Genomic DNA, 25798 nt, shown 5'->3' with positions numbered 1-25798 from the left:
TTCTTTCATTCTTTCTTTCTTTCTTTTCCCTTCTTTCTTTCTTTCTTTCTTTCTTTCTTTGGCACAGTGTAAGGCATCTACTAAAATCTATGCTCATTAGAGCTTATCTCTTACTGTTACTGCTTGTGTCTAAAGTTGAGCTAAGATTTTTTTATGAACATTAACTGTGATCAGTTTGTGGTTTGTGGTTCTGCTTAATTATATCCAAGCACAGATACTGAAAAATTATTTTAGTGAAGATTTCCATTTAGTTTATCTGTGGCTATAGTCTGCGATTACGGTAATCACACAGGGCTTAAACCGTGCCATAGCTTGTAATAATCTTTGCTTGCAGCTAAATTACTTGACCACTCTGAATGCAGTCCTAGCATTCCCCAAATGAATCCCCCAGGCCCAAATGGGCAGATGAAAAGCATTCCTTAACCTCTAACAGTACAGTAAATATCACAACACCCAACCTCATTTCATCACTATTGTGTAATTTACGGTCAAGAACATCAAAGATGTCTTTAACCACATTGAGAAAAAAAAAAAAAAAAAAAAAAAACTTGTGTCTGGCTTATTTTCAAACCAGTTTGACCACTGCAGAAATGACTTCACACTGTCAATAAATGTAGGCAAACATTTAAATGGATAAAAAAAGATAATCTGTTATTAAGCCTTTTTTATTTTAACATTTCATATGTTTCATTCTTTTAATACATTTATTAGACTTTTTAGATTTACAGTACAGTATTTATCTTTTAAAATTTAACTAATATTTTCTAATAGTTTGTTGGAATGAGCTCTGTTTTTCTCATCAAAATGCATAGTTGGGACTGATGAAATATAAAGTAATGTTTTCTTAACCACCCATTATTTCCTTTTCCTCTTCAACTTTGCTATGGCTAAATATCTCTTAAAAACAGTTAAAATACTTCAGTGGGTTGATCCAAGCAGCCGTGCAGTATGTTAAAATCTGAGATTTTGTGGAATATGTTAAACCCTTTGCACAGTGCTATTGTGAAAAGCAAAGCATTTTCCAAGAAAAAGAAGAAGGGAAAATAATTGCTTCTTAAGGGTTTTTGACAAGACGTGGTGCGGACAACACCCTACTACCCCCCTCACTGTTTTTTTTCTTTCTTACCCTCTCTTCCTCTGTCTCTCCTAGGAAAAAAGCTGCCTGCACCTGTGTGGGCTCTTTTTAACACCTCCCGTGGCATTTCATAATCGCACTTCCCTTTGATCAAAGTGTCCAAGAACTGTTGTGAGCAGAGATATTAGATCTCACCTGAGATAAAGTGTTTTCTCTTTTCAGAATATCTGAGAATAATGAACTGCTGTTATAATAGACAGCTGAAGTGGAGAACACCGGAGAACACTGTGATGATGATGATGATGATGAGCTTCTGCCCTTTTCCTGCTGATTGTTATCTGTGTCGGACTGTAGGCGTGGCATTATATGTAAACAGTCAAATGCAGAAAAAAACATGCAAAGAACCTTCATGAGTCCGTAGTCTGCAGGGCAGAAGACCGTCCTGTGCAAGGCAGGAATGTTATCACGGTGCATTTGGGACTGGCCCTCCTAATTACAGGAGGGTAAGTTTGGTTAGGCCAGAGGCACTGTGTAATTACTATGATTGCAATGCTTTAGACATAAGTCTATCCTGGCCTGCAGTTCCTTTTGAAGAATGAGGCCCAGAAAAGACACACACTGTGTGTTAACTATATTAAATGTGTACCTTGTATTGTTAAAGCAGACATAGGCAGAGCAGTTATGAATTTAATGACTGCTGAATAGTGGTGATTGACAGTTGACCCCATAAGGACATTGTGTATGTATCAGTGTCTTTTGGAACGCAGAAAATGCAATACCATTTGATTATTGGATTTTACAGGGAGAAATGCATATTGGATATTAATTCCAAAACTTTTTAATGTGCTATTAAACAGCTATGATTAGTCTGTCAAATATGAAATTAGTAGAAGTCATCTGCAGCATATCCCCAGCTGTCTCAGGGTGACCATATCCTGATTTCAGATTTGTCTGGTCCAGGTTTTATCTGGCATCTTCCTGAATGCCTGCATGCCATTGGCCAATTAAGGAAAAAAATGCCTGCAAGCTATTGGTCAAACTACTTTTCAGTCATTGCCTTTAGCAAAAATATTGGGAAAACAGAGCCAAAACCCAGACATTTTTGACAATTTAGATAAAATAAGACATATGTCAACATGAACTGTTATTGCAAGGTTGCAAAGCATGCAGTTCATAATTGCTTTCTCGTTGTTTCTTTCTAGAGTGTAACCTCATCAGTAACACTTTACAAAAAGGTCCCATTAGTTAATCTATTAACTGACATGAATTAACAATGAACATTTGTTACATTATTTAATGATATTTGTTAATGTTATTAATGTTATTTTAATATATTTGTTCATTGTTAGTTCATTTAGTTCAGGCCTATTCGATAATGTAATAAAATAGTAGATTAAGATCTACTTTAAAATCCTTTTTTCAGTTCATGGTTAGTTCATGTTAACCAATGTCGTTATCTAATGTTAACAAATGGAATCTTAGTGTTGAGTGTTACCCTCATGTCCAGCTAGGACAGGTAGAATCATAAAAAGTCTGAAAATTAAGTTTAATTACATCCAGCACCACACTATATGAGCTTCATTTTTTGTTCTGCTTTCAGTTTATCACATCCTTCTTAAATAACAGGAAGGGAGTGCATTCGAAAATAAAGTTGTTTGTGGCCACCTTTTATGTCCAACCGAAGAATTCAGCAAACTTAATTTTTACACCAAGTTCCTGCTACATTCAGACAGGGGACACATGGCAGCTGTGAATGTGGTTTCAACCCGAGAACATTAAGTTTTAGTAACGTGACTCATTTATCATTCTACTCCATTCATAGAAATCTTGAGGTCGATTGCGTCAGACTTTCCTCCCAGTTCTTTGATTCAACACTAGTGGAAACCTTGTAATATTGTACCAAGTTAAAATCATAGCAACAGCCCTGCAGATGTCTGAGACAAAAAGATTAGGTTTTAACTCATCGTTAAACACGGCTACTGTTTGCATGCCCTTGTTTAACAAAAGTGATTTGTTAAGTAAATGTTCAACAAAGGTCTGGTTACCTAGCTGCAATCCACAGGAATACAGAGCCCAGTATATAGCATCATCCTCTGAAAAATCAAGGGGGAGGTTTAATGAAAACAAGCCATGTGTCTTACATATGATCAGATTCATAAAACATTCCCATCTTGACAAATTCCAGGAATACAGCTGGTCATGTGCACCCTGAACAAGTAAGGACAGCATACGTATAGGTTGTAATCTTGCTGTTAATCTCCTTTACAAATCCCTGGCATAACATCTGATTGATCTATATGGGGAAAAGGGTGTTTTTATTGCAGGAAGCTAAAAAGAATTCCATTGAAAATGAACTGTAAAGTGTGCTCGCTCAGATGACTCAAATCTCAAGCCCTGCAGTATTTGTATGAAGAATATATGGAAGAGCGGTTAAGTTTGTTATCCAATTTTGTCATTGTGAAATACACATTTCATTTCTTAATGAAACCATGGAAATGATGTTGTTTCAGAGTTTTTCATGCAGTGAATGGATGAGCTTAGGAGTTTGTCAAGATTTGAGGTTTAGCATTGTTGCATGTGTTTTGTCAACTCTGGTTCACCTCTACTTTGCTTCACTTCATGCGCTTGTTCAGGTGGTATGCTTCAGTAATAAAGACAAGCTTTACAAACAATATTGTTTTCCTCTGTAGCCAAAGAGAATTCTTCATTAGTTTGAGAAAGGGATTCAGGTTCACAAAAGGAAGCCTGATTTTCAATGCCTTCTTAAATAAAAGGTGTGTTATGTTAAACATTGTGATTGAGGGAGGTTTTGTAAGCCCATCGAAAGTTCTTCACACTCAAAAAACAAAGAGCAGAATCTAAGTAGTCCATGACCTGTGATATTTTTTTTTTCATGTCTGTGTTTTTTACTACCCCACAATGTGTAAGAAACATAAAATGTTATGACTTAGGAAAAGGAAGGTGTCTGATAAAATTGATGAGCACTTAATCCAAAAATGTAAATTTTTGGAATGGTTTCTCACAGGTTCACATATATGAAGCTTTAAGTCCCCAAGGGCAGTGCTGCTTTGCACATGTTTCAGATAAACTTAAATTTTCCCAAAAGTAACATGGAAGCCAAAAGAATGTGGAAAATGGCTGTAGTGGTAGCAGCACTGCTGGGGAAAGCTGTCTGCATGGAGTCACATTGGTGTAGGAAATCTCAAAAGAGACCTAAACGCAGCTGATTTGTGTGCTGCCACTTTTGTAGACCCCAGGTGCTAGTTTTTTGAAGCTGTAATTCTCAACATAACTTAGCTGTGCCCATAATTTAAGACACTTTTCCCTAGACAGTAGATACACTGACTCTCCTCATCAGTATAGAACTCTGAACTTAGCATTCATATTGACTTTACGCAATCTGGAACATTTTCCACCTGTTGCACAGGCATTTGGTTTTTGAAAGCTGTGCCTCTTGCAATTTATGCATGGTTTCTTTCTTTAAAAATGAATGAGCATGCATATTTTTTCAGATTGTTTAATCATTGAATCAAAGTAAAACTTACCATACAGCTATAAAGAGCCCTTTAATAATCAATAATTTATGTGTTGCTTGGAAAATAGCTGATTAATTTTTTATGGCCAGCGACTAAGAAAAGACGCTTTTTGCCTCCATAATTGTGTAGTTACCGCATTTACCAGCAGAGGCTGTCTTAACCATGCTGCTAACCAGCCAAATCTTGACCTCTTAAAGCCACCTATTAAGTGGTTTGGTCTCTACTTTTTAGCCTTCTGCCCAACTGATTGCTCACTTGGCTTCCTCCACACTTGGCAGTGTCCACAGTTGTCAAGCCCCATCTCAGTCCTCAGAGTGGAACACCAGCTCTTTTCAGGGTGTTTTGTAGATGGCCAGAGGACACCTGCTCAGGCTCTGTTTATTTTCTTGCACAAACACCCAAGCAATGTGTTTATGATTGGAAAAGCCGAGCACATGAGTAAACATTTGCTTAAATCCCATCTCCCCTTCGACCTCTGTATAAACAACCTTATTTTGTCCTTTCCTCCTTTTTTTTTTTGACGTACATTCTTTTCTTCTCACAACCACATACCTAGACACAATCCTATTTCTGTATTTCCCAAGAAGTCCTGTCACAGTTCCACCACCTGCTTTGAATTTACTGTCCCACGGTAACAAGTTTTGATTACTTCCTTTTCTTTCCTTCTCCCAGTTTCTTCTTGCGAATATATATCAAACTATTTTTAAAACTCAGAAATTCTCAAAGTAAATCCAGATTTGAATGTCCAGCTGCCAAAACGAGCAACCAGTCTTTCGGTATGGTTAAGTTGTACATTTTTGTTCCTCGTGCCAGGACATCTGTCTTCTGACACACCCTGTCATTATAAGAAAAAGGAAGCAGCATCTTTTGATTATTTTCATTCGTATTGCATTCATTTTCACAGAAACTCTTTATGTCTGTCAGAGACATTAAAAGAGATGTTAAACACTGCCAAATGTATTCATTCATTTGTTGTAGCCACTCTGTGGTTGTGTCCTGTATTGAGATTTTTAAACTATTTTAAATGCACACTGATTGTCAGCTATAGGCTGACCATGTTTGAAATGGTTAAAAAAAAAAAAAAAAAAACTCTTAAAGCCCCTAAACACTTCAGTTGTTCAAGAAGCACTATTAAATACATTTAAAATTTTTACTTGTTCTGTGGTCCAAAGTTTCATGCATATGTTAGCAAATTTAAATCACATGAATTACAGCCTTCTTTTCATGCAGGCTAAGAAAATTCCTCAAGAAACATTTGTTTATATATATATATATATATATATATATATATATATATATATATATATATATATATATATATATATATATATATATATACATACACACACACACACACACACACACACACACACACGGATGTTTCCACAGTATTATGTTCTATAATATATTTATTTAATTTTAATATTTTCCAACATATGTGTATCCCCTTTGTGTATTCAAGTGGGTGGTTATGTGAGTTCGGAGGTGGTGTAATATCTATGTTCTGACTGAAAAGAAAAAATGTGTATCACGTTGCCCATTTAGAGGATTTTTGTTTGCAGTCCTGTGACCCTGTAGAACACTTCCAGGGCCTCTTAGTTTTCTAAAGGCCAAATGCAATTCTGGCTGATCCCAACAGAAGCAGAACACTTCAGCACATCTGGACTCACCGATGCATCTATTACACAAGCCCCACTATGTGAAGTCACGTCCAAGGCAAATAAGCAACCCCCCCCAAAAAAGCACCTAAAGGGGGACAAGGGTAAGGCTGCCAAAAAAAAGGACTCCGACCTCAAGCATTCCTCTCATCCAGGTCATGTTTTCATTACCCTGACAAATTTACACAGTTGTTAGTGATGGCCTGGGATTCCTCCTAAAGCACAGCCCACCAATAATAAACAGAGGCCAGCTGACACCCTCAGACACCTGCAAGCCTCCCTGACAGTGCAGGATTGTTCCCAGGCGGAGAGCACCAAGAGGCCCTGCTTTCCTCTCAAAGTGTTATCCATTCAAGAGGATGCTACCATAACACTCTGACACACACGTCCGAGCCATGAAAGAAATGCGTCATTGGTAAATCCTACCAGAGGAAACATGCTCATGAACCAGCCAGACCGCTGATAAGAGAGTGTGTTCTCTTCTTTCAGTGTCACAGTGCTCAAGAGTGGGTTTGTGAGAGTAACTTGCTTTCTTGAGTCATCAATCCTGTCAAAACAGATGTAACACACTTTTTATTAGATGTACTGCAGTGCAAAATTGCTGATTTTGAGTTAGACTAATAAATTAATATTTAGAGATGCACCAACATTATAAAAATTCTATAAAATTGTTTTTTATATTTTTTATTTTTTAAAGAAATTAATACTTTTATACAGCTAGGTTGCATTAGGTTGATCAAAAGCCTTAAAAAAGGTGTCACCGTTTTCACAAAAATATGAAGCAGGACAGCTTTTTTCAATGTTGATGAATTTTGCTTGAGCACCAAATAAAATGATTTCTGAAGGATCATGTGACACTGGTGACCGGATAAAAATTTTAAAGTGTATTTTAAATTGTAATAATATTTCACAATATTATTGTTTTTACTGTATTTTTGATCAAATAAATGCATCCTTTGTGACACATAAGAGTTTTCTGAACCCAAACGTTTGGGTTTTTTGTCTAAGTAATTCAAAAAAAAAAAAAATGTAAAAAATGAAAGCTAAAATAAGTTAAAAAATCATTAGTTTTATAAAATAAAATAAAAAATCTAATATCAAAAATAGGCATGGTACCAAAACATTGTGCATCCCTATTAATGTAAAAAGGGAAAGACCAGATTGTAGTGTTGTGTCGTTTTGGCAAAGTAGACTTTTACAAATAGTTTGTAATATCAGGACAGTTCATTCGTTACTGACATTAGTCTGTAAGTGATGTTTTCTCGTAAGAGGCTGTTTGTTTATCAGATCCAGTAAAAGGGGAAACTTCTTGAAGGTACAACACCTGTTCTGTTGGACTACGGGAAACTGATGGAAACAGTCAGTTCCACAGATCTGTTTTTATCACTTGGCCTGTGGACTTATGAGGGCGAGAGGAAACCTTTCTGCCATTGTATGACTGTGGGCTAGAGGGTTTTGATTCCTCTTCTGCAATCGAAAGACGATCTCCAATCCTTGCTCTGCCCACTGTAATTCCTCACCTTTGCCTGATGATTTCTTTTCAAGACTGACGGGGGAGCGCAAAAGCCACAGATAAGATAGCTGGATCAGCCCCTGGCCAGCTGTGAACCAGATAGCATCTGTTTAAAGCATCTAAAGGAGGACCGTTCCTTTTCAAGTCTGCAGTGCTAGTTATCTCACTTTTATCCTGCACATGTAAGGGAAATGCACAGATGGCCAGGGAAGTGTGATATCATTGACTATGCTATCAAAAAGGATGATTTCACAAAAGAAGTGTGACTCTGTCTCTCGCTGTCTCTTAGAGGTAAACAGACAAGCCAAAACAAAGATCCTCTTCACAGCAGATGTGGTTGGAAGTTATTCTTTCATCATTAGCATCCAGACAAAACAACTGCTGACTGAACTCCGAAATGTGCAGAGTTCCTGTCTTCCATTCTAAAAAATACTTTTTTTGAAATCTGATTCATGGTATGGACTGTTACACAATTTTATTAAAGGTGCATTTGTAACAGAATCTTCCCTATTGCAATGATTTATATCTCTCCTTTGACTAGTTTGTCAGTATAGCATACTGCACTCCAGATTATTTATACAGTATGTCCTCCTGTTTTTCTTGCAGTCCATCATTTTCATAAGGGACCGAAATTCTCACGGACAGGAAATATCTGGGTATATAGACTACTCCCACCGACTAAAATCTGAAGACTTTGAACCATATTTCAGTGGAAAGAAAAGGCTCATGCCAAAACCAACTGACTTAAGGTAAGCCTACATATATTATGACACATCCATGATGATTTCCGGTTACTATTGTTTTAGTAGCTTTGCTACTGAACATCTCAAAGTTTAGATGTTCTCAGATTAATGTGCATGCATCCTTTGATCCCTCAAGCATTTGTCTTTCTAAAAAGGATATCTTCTCCAAAATATCAATATGCAAGTAATACAGTAAAAGCAAAACAGACTTCCTGTTCATAATGGAGGAAGAGGAGGCATCTTTTTGCCCTGGGCAGTGCATTAAATGGGAGTGTGTACATTATGAATGATGCCTTTTTCATCCTCTAATATTAATATTAGTCAAATAGTGATCCTCTGTAAACCAAGTTAGGAAGTCATGGCCATCCAAAAAGAAAGCATCACTGATCTTCATAGAGATTTCCTTTAAGAGCGGTTTGTTTGAGATTCATTTGAGATTAATAAAAGCAAGCATCTGAAATATATTATAGGATGAATATACTACAATATTTAAAAAGTTTGGGGTCAGTGACATTTTTTAGGAGAAATGTATTCTTATTCAACAAAGATGCATCACAATGACAGTAATTTTGTAACATTTATAATGTTACAAAAAATGTCTGTTTCAAATAAATGCTGTTCTTTAAACTTTCTGTTCATTTAAGAATCTTGCAAACAAAAAACACTGTAAGAACACTTAAGCAGAAAGCATTAGGTAGCACTACAACAACGTTATTTTATATTCAAATCAACATATTAGAATCATTTCTGAAGGATCATGTAATACTGAAGACTGGAGTAATGGCTAATGAAAACTCAGCTGTGCCCTTACCGGAATAAATAACATTGAAAAAATTATTTTCAATTGTTATACAATTCACAATTTTACTGTTTTTTTTTATTACTGTACTTTTATCAAACATAAAACACCATAAAAATAAAACATATTTCAAAAACATCTAACCCCAAACTTTTGAATGACATAGTGTAGATGTACATACATATATTTATGAAAAAAAAAATATGATGAACCCTAAATAAATATTGTAGAATAAACAATATGCAAACACAGTAAAACACAGAGTCTGCAATACATATATAAGATGAAACTAAATGTAATAATAATAGATGTTTAAGACATTTAAAGCTGGTATATCCAGTATGCAAGTATAGCCAGGCATGTTTGTGTTTGTATATCCACATCTCAACTGCCACAGCACATGATCTAATCAGGGTAAGTAAAGGAAGTACACTACAGCATAAGCATTCTCATTTCCTGTTACTCTCAGCCCCATCTCTCTTCTTCTCCATCTTTCTCCTTTAGTCTTTCTCTCTCTCTCTCTCTCTCTCTCTCCCTCTCTCTCTCTGTTCTCTTTTTCCTCCACCATCCTTCTCACGGGAACAATAACAGGCAGTGCTTGTGGTTGCCACTAAGATGGAGCAGATGTTGTGTTCTTCCCGTACAGATGCATGAATCCACACTACAGCTGACAGACTTTGACTGCCTCACCACAAAAATAAAAAGTACAAAAGTCATGGCAACCAGGTGAGGACAATCACCAAACCTTAGTAATACAGAAGGAAAGTAATAGATGGAAAGGTGGATAGATAAATAATTTACCCTCTTTACAGAAGACTGGTGATATTGTTTATATTGACTCAAAGCAGCACCTTCTCAGTAATTCTAGGTTACCAGCCAGACTATTCTCTTTCTCCTTGATCCATAGAGTTACAGCTGGTGGATTTTTAAAACACTCTTAAAACTCTCCATCAGGCTTTAGTTTGGTAACCATGGAGCACTGAAGTACACAAACATCCTTTTCTCTGTCAGTGTTGTGTAGTGTCATGGTTAAGACGTAGACCTGTTATTAACGGCACAATAATTGTTTCCACAAAGCCCAGGTCTTTCAGACTTTTGTAAGTTAGTGTGGGTGGGGTGCCATTCAGCTGCCCTATGAATATTAAGCATTTCATGTTACCAGGTAAAGAGACCAAAAGTGGCAAGGAATATGTTCAAATCACATGTGTTGCTGCACTCATGCGTTTTCAATCACAAAATGAATAGACCAAATGCTCAGAAAGCCCAGCCGGTCTTCGAGCTTCCTCTGACTTTTTCAAGGCTTTGGAGCATTTTTCTGCCCATCTTTTCATGTTCTCTGTTAAAATATCTCACATCTGTCCTGTTTCTTCGACTAAAAGTAAGTGGTTCACCATTGCATAAAAGTGGTCAACCCAAAAATGCTAATTGCTATATGGCGTTTCAGTATAAATAGACACAGAAAATGCTGTCAAACCTTATTTTAAAAAGAAGGAAGTGAATATGCATCCTTCACAGAGTTTTACATTTTGTATATGTTATAAACCATATGGAGAGAAGAAAACTGAAGACTTTCTATTTTTTGTGAAGAGCAATCTATATAGGACTAGAAAGTTTGATCCAAAGGCAAACAGAGTGAGAGCTAATCTTGTCATTTCATGCAGCGCTGTATTTCTCCACAGAATCAGGGTCTGTCATGTTTACCGTGACAGCACTCACTCCGATGGAAATCGAAGGAAGTCTTTCCTGTGATGTAAAATGGCAAGCTCAGACCCTGTGAGAATGTTTAATTCAGACCATTACTTTTTGTTTACGTCTTATTAGCCAGTCTTTTCATTTCAAGCTCTCTTTTGTTTGCTTTGATGACCAGCACCATGGTTTCTGGTCACCTTGACAGGAAATACTGTAGTGGACAGGGAAGTGTGAGGTGTCTTTCCATCATGTGTTCTCTCTCTTACACACAGAGCCATGTGTAATAAATTATGATAAACTGAAGTTCTTTCAAGATGGTACAGCCATAGGATGGGCCTGCAGAGCACTGAAAGATTTACGTACATTGGGTGTGTAAAGAAGAGCTGATCCAGAGCAACCATCTTCAGGTGTTTTTAGGACTCAGAACATAATAATTTGTTTAAATACTTGACACCACAATGACATTAATCCATGATTTAGTTAATAGACATATTAGTCATTTATCAGATAGTTCCATATCTCAGTGTCCAAATGTCCTAGTGTCTTTATACTGCACTAGGGATTGCTACTGATCCAAATTCTCCATAGCTTGAAATCAACTGAATGAGAATCGTATCCCAAAAGGCAATGATTTAAATGCTTGAGGTTAAGGTCATAACTTCTTATAAACAGCATCTGTAAAATGTTTTAGTAGCACTGCAGCAGTGCAAAATGTATAAAGCTTTGGCTGACGTCCACAGTGTTATCATGACAGAGAATGAAATGCTCTTGCATCCATGTGCCTCTCCCTTGGACTTATAAAGAGCCTCTCCCCAAAGTCCAGCTTTGTTCTTGGACCACAAACTACTGCTTGGTAAAAGCTGAGGTCCATTTGAGCAACCCTCGCTGCCTCAGAGTGTGACATTTGGAATTGGTGTTTCTGCAAAGCAGCTGTCTTCCAGCAGTTGAGCTTGTGATGAGAACCACTAACACGGGCCAGATAGTCTCTTTTTTTTCATTATTGCTCATTGCGTGCATTAATTACATTTAGATCTATTCCCACTGCCATTTTGAGTGGCCTGCTGGGTCTCAATCTTTACATTGATCAGTGCAGACAGAGGAATTTTTTGGTTGTAGCTGTGAGAAAATGTTTTTTCCCTTTAGCCTGGAATGTCTGGGAAGCTTTGTAGAAGCTCATGTGTGAACATAGATTTTTGAAGCTGGACATCTATTCTTGAACATATTCAAATAAATATTCAAGAGTCTCTGTGTTCAGTTGGAGGAAAACTGATATGTTAATGAAACTTCTGTCCAACAAGCATGTCAAAGGCTAAAACATTAAAAAGTAACAAACCTTCCCTTTAAGAATTCACATGAAAAAATGTAAGCATGTACACTGTAATAAAAAATATACAGAAAAAGCAGAAAAAGGTACTGGTAATTTTCTGCCAGGAAATTATCTGTTACATTTATGGACATTTCCTTTAACCCTAAAACAACACAATGCAATGTGTAATTCAGGTAAAAGACCTGTGAAAAATCAATACAGAATTTATTTTTTAAATTCCTATTTTTTTCTTAAAGTGGCAAAATATACCAATCTTAAACATGTTTTACATTAACAGTATTCAATGGTTTAGTCCTTAGTCTGTTACAAAGTAAAACCCTGCATTTCTGATACTTTCTCACACAGACAAATACTGATGTCTTGTAATTTGTGCTTAATACATATAATAGCTTTACCTTCAATACATTTCTCCATTAGATTTACTCTCTACAGTTAAAAAAATAATGGTGCTTTGCTTCCTTTCTTTTAATTGAATACGTTCTCCAGGCATTGAAGTTGTTTTCAGTCATTTTCCATAAAGGTGTTTCAGAAAGCAACCCTCACTTGTAATTTTGTGGATGTCAAGAGCATAATTGTTCCCTTGTCTTCCACTTGTATCAATAGTGTAGAACTAGAATAGAGAAACAAAATGATTGGCACTGATTCTAAAACATTGAACAGATTGAATTCCTTATACAACTTAACACCTGGCTTTCCAAGTGCACCTTTTATCAAACTGGGAACAAATGTGTTATTTCATCTTTTTGTGAAAGATGCACACAAGACACATCCTGACATTTTGTCAGGTGAAAAAACTTTTCTTTCTTTCTTTTTTAAACTAGTTTATATACTACACTATATTCACCAAAGCCATTCATCCATACTGTATAGTTTTTCTGTCGACACCTTTAAAGCATGCATTTTATTATCTTTAGACCATTAAAAACTTATTAACCCTAACTTTATCTTCAGCTTCTACAACTGGGGAACACAGGTGGCCAAACATAATGCCAGCTCAAACTATGAGGTAATCACAGAGAATCCAAGTGGCCTGCTCTTCAAGTGCAAGAACGACAGGAAAATCTTGAATGTTGACCCAGAGGTGAGCATGTTTGATCTCAGCAGACACTGGTAAACAGAGAGTGCTGACCTCTCTCAGCTCTCTTTTAACATCCATGAGTAAATGAACACCTGAACTATGTTAAGCTGAGTATTTGCTTAATGAATAACTCAAGACAGAAATACGATTTACAAAGGAACATAGTGTCATCTCCAATACTACTCCTTTTCGATGCAGTGCCTAATCAGTTGATTATGGAAGATAATCATGCAGAAATGTTGATGCATTTTCAAGTCTTTTTGAAACCCTTCTGTGGTGATTATAATTCAGTACATTTATATAGCGCTTCTGGCAGCCATAGTGTGCCAGAACGCCCACCACACACCAGCTTATTGGTGGAGAGGAGACAGAGTGATGAAGCCAATTAGTATATATGGGGATTGTTAGGAGGCAATGATGGTCAGAGGCCAATAGGCAAATTTGGCCAGGATGCCGAGGTCACACCTCTACTCTTTTCGAAAGACATCCTGGGATTTTTAATGACCACAGAGAGTCAGGACCTCGGTTTAACGTCTCATCCGAAGGACGGTGCTTGTTGACAGTATAGTGTCCCCATCACTATGCTGGGGTTATAGGATCCACTCAGACCACAGGGTGGGCACCCCCTGCTGGCCTCACTAGCACCTCTTCCAGCAGCAACCTAGTTTTCCCAGGAGGTCTCCCATCCAGGTACTGACCAGGCTCAACCCTGCTTAGCTTCAGTGGGCAACCAGTCTTGAGCTACAGGGTGATATGGCTGCCGTCTGGTATCAAGTAGCTTCCGTGTGAAGTGGAAAGATAGTATTGTTGCACCTGGGTAGCATTTTTGTTCCAATCTCTGGAAATATCCATCAGAGTGGGTTAGAAGGAACCGCGAAATTCAGTCCTGGAACCTGTGCCACTGTTTTTTTGCCTGTGTGCCCAGGAGCTATGAGTGCATGCTATTTTGGAAAAGAGGCAACGCTGCAGACTGGCCTCTTTGAACACAAACTCACCCAGGCTGCCTCGTTGAGGGCGAGATGGCAGAGGCGAGTATTGCCTGTGGTCGAGCACACCCCGACCAGGCCGGCTATTAAAAACGAGGGGAGGCTAAGGAACCCAGACACTGAAACCGCCCGTGCACCCAGAATCCAACCTCAGGCCCCCACCAGGCATGACCTCATTGCCCATGTGGATGCATTCCTTCATACAAAGTGGCGGTATTGTGACATATTAAACCCTGAATTTGATTTGTTTGTTTGTTTTATCGCCCCATTAGATATAGCCAAAGTTGTGAACGTTTCAAAATGATAAACCCAAATTCTTCTTCTTTGGGTTATGTTGGCGTTTGATGAAAATATGTTGGTTATCCCTCCAAAGTAGCAGTTGGTGTTTTAGTTTGATAACCAGTCCTTATAAATCAACAGCTAATGCTTTTCGTTTTCTTTATTTGATTTTTTGGGAATTTTCAGCATATGTTTGCATTCATCGTTGCTCTAAACAAAATGTACAGTAAATACATAGAATGAATGTTAACCTAAATCTTCAGACAGTTACCCTTTAATAACAGATCCCAGCTGGCTTAAGATCTTATTTATTCTTGGTGGAGGCACCCTAAGGAGTCCATATTTTAAAGTCACACCCAGACTGATGTTTAAACATCAAATCACTATATATACTATATTTTTCCTCTCCTTTAGTAATATAAATAGAACTGTAACTACATTACTGAATATGTTCATTGAATATAATTAAATAAGTAGCACAATGTCTGTATAAGATCAGTAGAGTTGACAATATGCAGTGAATAATTTTTGTCTCCTCTAAGTAGAACTTGTATGTAACAGATTTAGACTTTAGCAAAGTAGTTTTCATCTATTATGGAAAAAAAAAACAGTTATCAAGTACTTTCATTCTGTTGCAATAAATTTGACATACCAAAAACTATCCAATGAATAAAACTGTTCACATTTTTAAACACTTCAATCAGTTTAATACTAATTATTATTTCTCTAACCCAACAGGCAACACCTGGCGATAGCTCCATCCGAACTCCTGTCCAATGTGACCTATATGTGCATGTTGTCATTTATGACCACGTCACCAGAAAACCTGCAAACAGTTCCTGTGCACCGCTCTCCAATTAAATGTATTAAAAAGCACTTGGAGCCTCTAATTTCATCTACATTAAAGCAGTTTTAATCTTATATATTTCTGACTTCATATTGTGCACAACATCTGGATGCGTAGAATGGCATAACAGTGCATTGTGATATTTTAAGGCCTATAGTCATTTAACAGTGTCTGAATAAAAAATACTGATTTCCTTTAATGTCTTATTTTTGTTTTTTATTAATCACTGTGGCTATTTTAAAATATTTATCATCTACACTCACACATTTGAGGCACTTGGTGACATGACTCTCAGAGACTGTCTGATGATGCAGTCACTTACTTGGAAACCTGAGCTTTGTATTGTACTCTTATCTAAAACAACTCCTCTGTTTGTCTGAACAAATCAAAGATAAAGCCCTTTAGAAAGACGGGGGTTCTTTCATGTCCCCGCATGACTGCTTGTAGCTTCATTTTGTCTAAAAGCTGCCAAACACTCCATGAAATGGACAATGACACCCATTTCACATGATTTCAGATCATGAGATACTGCAGAGAGTTCCGGAATTAGATATCCATCAGTCAATAATTTTGTCTTTGTGAGTTTACTAAAAGGAGTCAGCAAGATATTGCTTTGGTGGTGGCTCATGGTATTTGTTGGTGCTATCGTAGTACTTGAATGGTTCCAGTTCACTCTAGTTAATTAACAGATAGAAACATCACACTACGAAAGATAAACAAATGTTAAGGACAATTTTAATCCACGCTAGACTGAATATGCAAACAGACCGTCACTGAAACAAACAGTGACTGAATCCATACAAATTTACTGCTTAGATTTCTTATTTGTTTTTGTGTGTGTGTGTGTGTGTGTGTGTGTGTGTGTGTGTGTGTGTGTGTGTGTGTGTGTGTGTGTGTGTGTGTGTGTGTGTGTGTGTGTGTGTTAGTAATAGTTTGCCATTCAACAGTTTGGGGCGAGATGTTTTTGAAAGAAATCGCTAATGCTGTCCAAGGCTGTATTTATTTACACAAAATACAGTAAAAACAGTAACATTGAAATATTATTACATTTTAAAATATATTTTAGAATGTAATTTATTCCTGGGATGGCAAAGCTGAATTTCCAGAAGACATTACTCCAATCTTTAATGTCACATGATCTTTCAGAACTCATTGTAATATGGTAATTTTCTGCTCAGGCATTTTTATTTTCACAGTTGACAGTGTTTTGTTATGTTTTGTTTGATGATGAATAAAAGTAAAAAAGAACAGCACTTACTTGAATAAAAATATTTTGCAACATTCAAAATTTAATTCAATAATTCAATTTAATGCACTCTTGCTGAAAAAACTTACTGACCTTAAACCTTCGTATGTTAGTGTATATATTTCTAACAATATTTTATTAGTATCTTTATTAATAACTACTTAATTTTGTAGTTCAGGGAGTTTGTAACTCAGAATGTTATTTTTTTTTAAATAAATTAAATAATGATATAGGATTAAACTAATAACACCCTCATAGTCTCCCACATATCTGCAATACAAAATATTAGATCACAATCAGTCTGACAGAAGAAAAAGTGTATATAGCTACATAAAGTTTCTGTTTAATCACCAGGATGAATGCTCGAGAAGTGGGTGGTAATTCACCCACATATAACTGTTTAACTTAACAGGCCACAGTCCTTATTCATGTGGTGAAGTGGCAGTGTGATGAAACTGCCCACTCCAGTCCCTCACAACGCACAGCTCATTCAAACACCTACAAATCAACATAGCAGATGTGCTTGTGAAAATCTGGGTTCTTATCCTAAAGTGGACTTCGAGAGTTTGGTGGTAAATAAAACATTATAAATATAGGTTACTGAGGCAGGCCACATATTTTCTCACTACAGCAATTACAGTACACCTCGGGTACAGATCTGACAAAACCATGTCTTGAAAATATGCCCACTGGCATCAGATGTCTGGGGTGGGAGTCAATCACTTCCTCCTCAATGATCCTGAAAGCGAGACCGTGACAGAGGATATTGAAGCCGTGCACTAGTGTGCGGAGGGGACGCGGTGCAGCATCCGGATCAGACTCTGCTGTGCAGGATGTGTCTGCTCATCGCCATTGAGCTCAGCTAAATGGGACAGAGAGCCTTTAATGCTCCCCATAAGCCATGTCATTCAGCACGTCAGCCCAGATACACAGCTTTGCTAAGAGACGTTTCACGGATCTCACTATCGAGCATTACAACACAGCATTACATGACTCATAGAGACAGCTGAGAGCGTACATGTGTACGACCAAGACGTAAACGTTTGTTTTGATGCCCCAAACGTGTCGATAAAGAATGCATTTTCCACGTCGTGTAGCTATTTTCAGTGGTAGGCTATATAGCTATCGCGAAAAATAGTAACTCCTCTATTATTCTTTCTTTTTGTCACGTAAACTTTCCTCACGCATTCTTCTCCTTGTAAAGAAACGAATCGGATCTTTTCAGTAAATCACTTCATAAGGTTCACAAAAAGGGACTAAACGATTCGTTCTTGAATTTGGACTGAATGAATAAGAACGGTTCCCTAACCGAGTCGGTCAAAGTGGATCTTTTGAAAAAGTCCGACTCGCAGTTGATAATCGAATCATTGACCCGAGAACCTTGTATTGACCAATGGTGTGAATAGCCTACTACTGTAGCCTACTACTACGACTACTTCATTATCTAAATAAAAAAAATAAAAAGATTCTGTAGCCTATAGAAGTTTAGAATTGATTGTATGACATTTTTATTGATATAGGCATTTGAAACAGAGTTATTAAACGCAAAACTATTTCAGCCAAGTGATGTGAATGAACAATTAGTAGTGTTTAGTGTAAATGCAAATTACATGTATAGTTTCCAAGTGGATTTGTGTGCTGAATCATAACTTTAACAATGTGAGCAGTGCTAAACGTTCTTAAAACTAGTTCAACGGAGGGATGTTAGGGAACGCGTGGTGACTTAACAGCACAGTCTGTTCAGTGAACCGGTTATTTGAAACGAACCGTTCAAAAGAACCGATTCGCGGAAATTAGTCGGATTCCCAACACTGTCCGACTGCTCCCATAAGCCCTATATATTAGTAGCGCAACAAGCTTTACCTTCAATGAACGCAGGGAAGAGGCGCGATTGGCTGAGAACAGCAACGCTCAGACACAAAACCGAGGATCAAGCCTGACCATCAGGACTACAGCAGATCAAACTCGCGCGGACATCCTCGCACATTTTGCACAGGGACTGTGATATCTGCTGCAGGAACGTCGATCTTTGGAAACTTGCATTTGGACTATTTTGAGTACACCAAAGTGACATCTTGTCTGAATTTCCCCCTTTTTTCTCGCTGTCTTTGCCTTATTTTGGGGGTCCGTGTGATGCTCTCCCTCTCAAGAGACAAGAGTTTGGAAACGCATTCAGCACTTATATATTACACCTAGATCAGCTTCAACAGTCCCGTACCTCCAGCATGGATCGCTGTCAACGGCTGTTTATCCTCCTGTTGGGATGGGGTTATCTGTGCTGTGGATACTGTGCTGTGCTTAAACCACCCTTCATGGGTTTCTCAAAAGACGTGCAATTTGGACAAAAAGTGGAGGCGCAAGATAAGCAACATGCAAAGAAAAGCGAGCAGGACACGCTGTCAGAACACATGCAGATGCTCTACGCCAAATACACCAGCGCGGGATTCCTTCTCAAAGATGGGAACACTGTCCGCGGCTTCAAAGGCCATTTGGGTATGTGTTAAATTCATTTAATAGCAAATGAGACGTTAATACCACCTCACTTTTTCTCTTAGCCCACTTTAGTTAAAGTGTTGGTGTGTTTATTTATTTTGAGCTTTATCTCTTAAAGGGAAAGTTAACCCAAAAATGAAAATCTCTCATTTACTCACCTTATTGCTTTTATCCAAATTTAGGCTACTTTCTCCCATAAAACGCCAAAAAGTGCTTGATGCATGACAGCATACATTCACTTTAAAATGCATATTTTTTCCATGTATGAAAATGACTGAGGCTGTCAGTCAGTCCATAACTTCTCCTGTATATATAGATAATAACAGCTTAAAGTAACTCTGTAACAGCTTGTGTTGCAGTTGGTGCAATTACACCTGTTGATTTGCGTGAGACAGCAGCTCGAGGTGAATCGCTCATCCTATAGCGTTTCATAAATCTTTTTTAGGCGTTAGTTTTAAGGTTTTAAAACGGATGTTATTAGATGTCAATAAACGTAATGCGCCAGCTCTACATCGGAGGTGTCGCCCGTTGATTGTAAAACTGTTGTAAAACGAGTCTTAAGGTTTTGCAAGTGGATTCAACGATTTTGATACTGTTCTGTTGTTTTAAAATAAAATTGAATTTTAATATACTTTATATAAATTACTTTTATAACTATTCGCTCGTGCTGAGAAGTGCGCTTCTTCGCTCACGCTGAGGCGCTTGTATGATAGTCACACTGCGCCGGTGTTGCCAGATCTCGCATCAAAACAAGCTCGAATAAAGCGGCTTTCCACACCACAATAGCATTGTCTTTTTAATGATTGTACATTCACAAAAATAACCTAGCAATCTAAATCACGGAATAAATCTTTTTCTTGCACATTTACGGATAACTAAATGGTGAAGTATTATTAATTACATTATGTAGAGTGAAACTTAGGTTTTAGCGATTGTTCGTACATAGGTCGAAAAAAGCCACCCAAAAGCGACACACGCGAATTTCCACATTTATGAGAGACTGAAAAAAATAAGCCCACAGTTTCTTGTGACTAGTGGACATGGCAGCACAGTCCTGCACTCATACCGCCCCCTAGTGTTCAGTTCTAGTTTTATTACGCTTGTCATAAGACATGATTTCTAACTCATCTTTATTAAAACTCAGTGATCATATGTCAATGGCAAATCCATAGACAAAGTTTGTCTTCTGAAATATGAGTTTCAGATGAAGTGTGATAGTAATGCAATGCTTTTTTTGTTTTGTTTGTTTGCTTGTTTTTTCTTATTAGGGACCATCAATAATAAGCAGTTACAGATCTTCAACCTCACTTCCCTCACTAAGTCTGAGGACGTTCTCTCAGCAACGCTGCACTACTATATCGGCGACCTGCAGAACAGCAGCCATAGATGCACAAGGCACAAAAGTTGCGCTCACCATAACCTCAGAAGACAAGGTCATATTCACCTTGATGTCTGGAGCTTTAGCTTTGTGGATAACACCACCAGAACAGTCGGCCATTTCTCCATTAACATCTCCACAATGTACCGGGACTTCATATCATGGCAGTGGAAAGACATTACTCGTGTAGTCAACCAAGCCAAGCGACACGACCAGCTTCTCATAGGCATTAACATTGACTCAAAAGGACATCATCCTTGGAAGAAACTCTTGTCAGATAGGTCTCCTTACATTCTGGTCTACGCAAATGACTCGGCTATCTCAGAGCCTGAGAGTGTCGTGTCCACCCTGCAGAGACACAAAAGCAGACTGGTGCCTAATCTTCATATGCTCGAAATACATAATCGCAGTGCCTCCTCACAACATCGGACCAAGCGGTCTGCCAACATCCTGCTGCCGCTACAGAACAATGAGCTTCCAGGCCCAGAGTACACTTATGAGGTACCTACATGGGATGAGACCAGCCCTTATGATCCAGTGGAGAGTAAACCAGTCAAGCGCCCTCGCAAGAAGCCTCGCAAGAATCCACGGCTCAAGACCCCTCTCCTGCAGTTCGATGAGCAGACCATTAAGAAAGCACGTAAGAAGCAGTGGAACGAGCCGAAGAACTGTGCTCGCAGATATTTAAAGGTAGACTTTGCAGATATCGGCTGGAGCGAGTGGATTATCTCCCCCAAGTCTTTTGATGCATACTACTGCTCGGGGTCATGTCAGTTCCCCATGCCAAAGGTACGTTGTTTATTTATGGTTCCACACATTTTTTGTAGAAAATTAGCTGGATTTGTTTTAAAATGAAGCACCCATTTTAGTTTACTAGCGCAACTCTAATTTGTTGTGAGACAATCTATTTGAGAAGTAAATAACCAAAGCAGCCATTGGCCATGGCATCTTGGGGCAATAATTGCACTAAATTGGACAAATTTGCCCCTGCACACACAAATTAAATATATTAAGTTTGTTGCTAACAAAGTGTAAATCAATAGAATGTGTCGACTGTGGTATTCAATTTAGATTTGCTCCTGTTGCACCTTATTTAATTTTAGGTGTTTTTACAGTGTTTTTACAGCGCATTATAACCAATCACGCACGATTCTGTTGAGCTTAGGAATGCAATGGCCAATCAGAGGCGTTCAGATGAGTCATCGTTCAAACTCATCAGTTTTGTTGAATGCGCGTACGTTCGATGACTAAATTCCACGAATTCTCTCATCATAAACAACAAAGTTCGTTTACGTACAATATAAGAGATTCATTTCACAGTGTATACAGCTTCAGTGATTATAACGATAGGTTTTTTTTTTTTTATGAGAAAGAGTGCGATAGATCAAAGTTAGTGATAATGTCATTTCTGTACATAATTCAAGATTCAAGTACACAATTATATAGAGCATATATAACCAACAATAAAAAGCAAATAAAACAACAATTCAAAATCAATTAACCAGCAGTGAAATGTGAGTTAATTTATTCGCCGTTTGAATAACCACCCATAAAAAAAATTTTAATATCCAAAATTATCAATTTCTAATGTTTTGATTAGATTGTAATCACATTAAATACAAATTCAGTCCCATTAAACACATTTTATTAGCCTACATGACACCCATGTCTGGTTCTTGCCTAAAAAGACAGGTTTATGATGTTTGTAGTTAATAGATTTGGCTGCTTTTAGTCTTACCCTGGAGTTGGTTCACCCTCCGCCTATGAAAGCAGCGGGGAAAAGGACAGAGACAGGCATGAAGAGAAGTGATTTATAAGCACCACCTAGTGGCAGTCAGGAGAACAGCTGTAAATCATTCACTAAATCATGCAGCACAGCAGCAGTTCATTAAACTTCCATTATCACACCATTTGTCATTCTTCATCACAAAACCTGCCAGTCGCCACTTTGAGATTTTGTTTCCATTGGATTTAAATAAACACGTAGTCTAATTTACTTCAGTAATGTGGCAGTTTACTGAAGTTTATGTTTATGTAGTAAAGCTGATTATACAAAACCAAGATTAATTTGTTTCATATTCAAAAATGTATGTGGATAAACCCCTTACCATCCCTTCAGATAAGAATTAATTTGATGTGCTTTTAGGAAATTAGGGATGCATAATGTATAAGTACCATATTAGATAAATTAGATATTAAAGTCTTAATTATCAGTGTCAGTGGATGTTTAATAGTGCATGTATTCATTAACTGTATTTTAAAATGTTTTTAGTAATTTTAATACTTTTTACAGTTAGTTCCAAAACACCATCATTTCTAATTTTCATTAAGGTTTTAAGTTGTTTTTTTCTGCTTTTTACATTTTATTTTATTTAATCTTTATTTAATTTAGCTATTTTTAATGTGGCTTTTTATTATCATGCTTGCTTTGCTCTTCAAATAATTCTTAGCGAGTTTCTTTTTACAGACATTGGGACATGGCTGGAATTGCATGAATCCACAATGTTTTACTTCTTTTTCACCCTTTAGTGTTGTAGGGACACCCAGTGCTTTTGACTGGTTTATACTGTCCTAAACCCAGTAACAGGTTCTAACCTCTTGCACTTGTGACCTCCTCCAGTCTTTGAAACCTTCAAACCACGCCACCATTCAGAGCATCGTGCGGGCAGTGGGGGTGGTCCCAGGCATCCCAGAGCCCTGCTGTGTACCGGAGAAGATGTCTTCCCTCAGCATCCTCTTCTTTGATGAAGACAAGAACGTGGTTCTCAAGGTCTACCCCAATATGACAGTGGACTCCTGTGCCTGTCGGTAAACGCTTTGGTCTCTTTCACAGCCTCCCTCCCTTAAACTGATTCCCAATTTTTGCACTGGAAGAAAGACTGAAGATGTCCATTTCATAACCCTTGAAGAACTATCTCCAGCTTTAAGGATTGTGAAGAGCAAAGTGCTTTTCCAGAAGGAATTCATTACTGTTAGCAGGAGGCTTCATGCATCACTAGAGATATGAGCATATGAAGAGACTGTCCATCTGCGTTTGACCAGGAAGTTCTCGTGTTTCTATAACCTCAGCAGTTAAGCATACAGGGGACAAATATTTGCTGTCATCCATCAAATTTCTGTACAGTTTGTATGATCTGTCATAATTATAGCTATATTTTTTGCTACAGAGGCATTGACTGACTCTCATTGTTCATAATCTATGGCTGCTATACCGAGGTAGACTTTTCTCCAGAGCCAAAATGTGCTGAAAAGAGGACTTAAAAAAAAAGAAAAAAAAGATTTATATTAAAATGAATACCTATATACAGTAAGTTACATATTCAGTTTTCCACATTAAGCTTAAAACAGTGTTTAATTTCTGGGTGATTCTGTATTGAATGTCTTTAATCTTCAGAAAATATATATATATTTATTTTCTCTAAAAATGTGCATTGTTACGAGCTTACATGTAATAGTGTTACATCACATTTTGTAAACATAATTTTGTTTAGTCAGGCTTTTTTTTACTTGCAATTATAAATATGTTCCATCATGTTTCCATCTGACCTACTAATACAAGTTGAATCCTCACATTAAGCCAAATTCTTAATGTATATGCACGCGTTCTGTTTCACGTGAAAAACTTTTCTGCTGTTCCTCTGAAAACTGCAAATAGATTTCAAAATGAGAAATGTTTCAGATGATATGTTCAGGAAGATGATTAAGAAAATTGTATGTAGGTTATATTAAGCCTTTGTCTCTTTAACATAACAACGCCTATATAAAGTGCCTTACCACATTAAAAAGATTCATCATACATAAAAATATTCTATTAGAATATTTATATTTCACAAAGATGAGTGTAACTTATGTAATGTTTTATTATGGCAGAATATTTTTAGTCTACCAGTTTGTTTGGATAAAATGTGATCATTTGTTCCAATAATGATATTTGTTCTGTAATGATACATTTTGTTCTGTTTTAATTTTTGAAATTAGCATAGAAGTAAAGCAATGACATATTGTAAGCTGCATGTTCATAAACGGGGTGCATTCAAGTTTTTTGTTGATGTAAATTCAACCTATGAACAACAGAGAAATGTAAACATATATGATAAAGTGGGCTATTATCTTATTAATATATAACACATACATCAAGAAACTCCTTTAGTATTTGTGTAATATATTTTTTGGAAGGCTTCCACTACACTGTGCGTTTTGTAAATGTTATGATGTAGGTGAAAGGATGTGCTTTGTATTATAAGCTTCATAAGAAATTATATTTGTATATGGAAATGACCTTTAAAAGCATTTATTTATTTTCTGTATGATGCCTTCTGTATCTTAATTTTGTGAAGCGCAGAGGGGCTTCTTTAAATATTCATGGAGCTTTGCTGCACAAAGGTCAGACAGGGGTGCAAAAGGAAGCAATCACATGACTCAAATGAGTGAGAATGCTTATTTTTGTAACACATCTCCTTAGTTGAAAGAAGCCCTTTTGGCAGACCATTCAAAGAAAACTCAATAAAGTGTTAAGAATTATGTAGCCACGTGTTTATCTGTCATGTATTGAAGGACTCCAGCTTGAATATTGATTGCATTGTTATGCAATCAAAAATATGTTGAGACTGTTGCATCATGGAACATGATGTAAATGGCTTAATGGGTCAATAAGAACTGGAAAGTTACCACACAAACATCAATCTCCATTATTTAATAGATATTCTCATTTACAAATCACTAGAGTGCACTGACGGCTGCTGGGAACAAAACTGTACATTTCAGCTGCGAAATAGCTTGTAGGATGACTAAACAAAATCTAAATTCTCACACTAAAAATTAAACATTTTTCCTGTTCACAAGGATAAATTAAGCAAGCACCAAGCATTACATCAACAGAAACATATTTGGCTCAGGTGCAGAGGTTACAGTCACCCGAAGTACTTGAACTCTAGGAAAAGTCACTAAAAATACTATTCACATATCTCTGCTTGAATTGCACAAAGTGCAGTACCAGTCACCCGCTGAGGTTAACCTTTGAAACATTCACAGTCACAGGTGGTTATTACCTTCAGGAGCTCAAATATGTGACATCACCAGTGCTTCTAAAACAAGGAACATCTCATCTTCTTGACAAACCACTAACCCTTCTGCACCTCCAAAGGTAAATAT

The 25798-nt window shown here is 37.3% G+C and overlaps 2 protein-coding genes across 4 annotated transcripts in view; both read left to right on the top strand.

The window, feature by feature from the left end:
* Positions 1–15729, top strand: part of cfap299 (cilia and flagella associated protein 299) — a 44658-nt gene extending 28929 nt beyond the window's left edge. For 2 of the 3 annotated variants that reach the window (XM_042724542.1, XM_019104622.2), the window contains 3 exons: positions 8389–8531; positions 13292–13421; positions 15422–15729. In XM_042724542.1, the coding sequence (XP_042580476.1) occupies positions 8389–8531; positions 13292–13421; positions 15422–15544 (396 nt within the window). In that variant the 3' untranslated portion in view covers positions 15545–15729. Of the gene's footprint in view, positions 1–8388; positions 8532–9948; positions 10051–13291; positions 13422–15421 lie in introns of all 3 variants that reach the window. The other variant, XM_042724541.1, reaches the window with a different exon arrangement.
* Positions 15730–18573: 2844 nt separating this feature from the next.
* On the top strand, positions 18574–25172 carry LOC109090783 (bone morphogenetic protein 3-like). The gene is made up of 3 exons (XM_019104621.2): positions 18574–19269; positions 20538–21436; positions 23268–25172. Exons 1-3 carry the CDS (start codon positions 19002–19004, stop codon positions 23457–23459), a joined length of 1359 nt encoding a protein of 452 aa, XP_018960166.1. The 5' UTR covers positions 18574–19001; the 3' UTR covers positions 23460–25172.
* The last annotated feature ends 626 nt before the right edge of the window (positions 25173–25798 follow it).

Source organism: Cyprinus carpio, chromosome B5, assembly GCF_018340385.1.
Source record: "Cyprinus carpio isolate SPL01 chromosome B5, ASM1834038v1, whole genome shotgun sequence".
In the NCBI taxonomy this organism is placed as follows: domain Eukaryota; kingdom Metazoa; phylum Chordata; class Actinopteri; order Cypriniformes; family Cyprinidae; genus Cyprinus; species Cyprinus carpio.
Note: the sequence above shows the minus strand (reverse complement) of the source record. Positions and strands in the feature narration are given on the sequence as shown.

Excerpts from the sequence above, each read along its gene's own strand:
- LOC109090783 (XM_019104621.2), top strand. The coding sequence starts at position 19,002 with ATGGATCGCTGTCAACGGCTGTTTATCCTCCTGTTGGGATGGGGTTAT. Across the intron at positions 19,270-20,537 it reads CGGCTTCAAAGGCCATTTGG|GGACCATCAATAATAAGCAG; the intron begins GTATGTGTTAAA and ends TTTTCTTATTAG. Across the intron at positions 21,437-23,267 it reads GTCAGTTCCCCATGCCAAAG|TCTTTGAAACCTTCAAACCA; the intron begins GTACGTTGTTTA and ends GACCTCCTCCAG.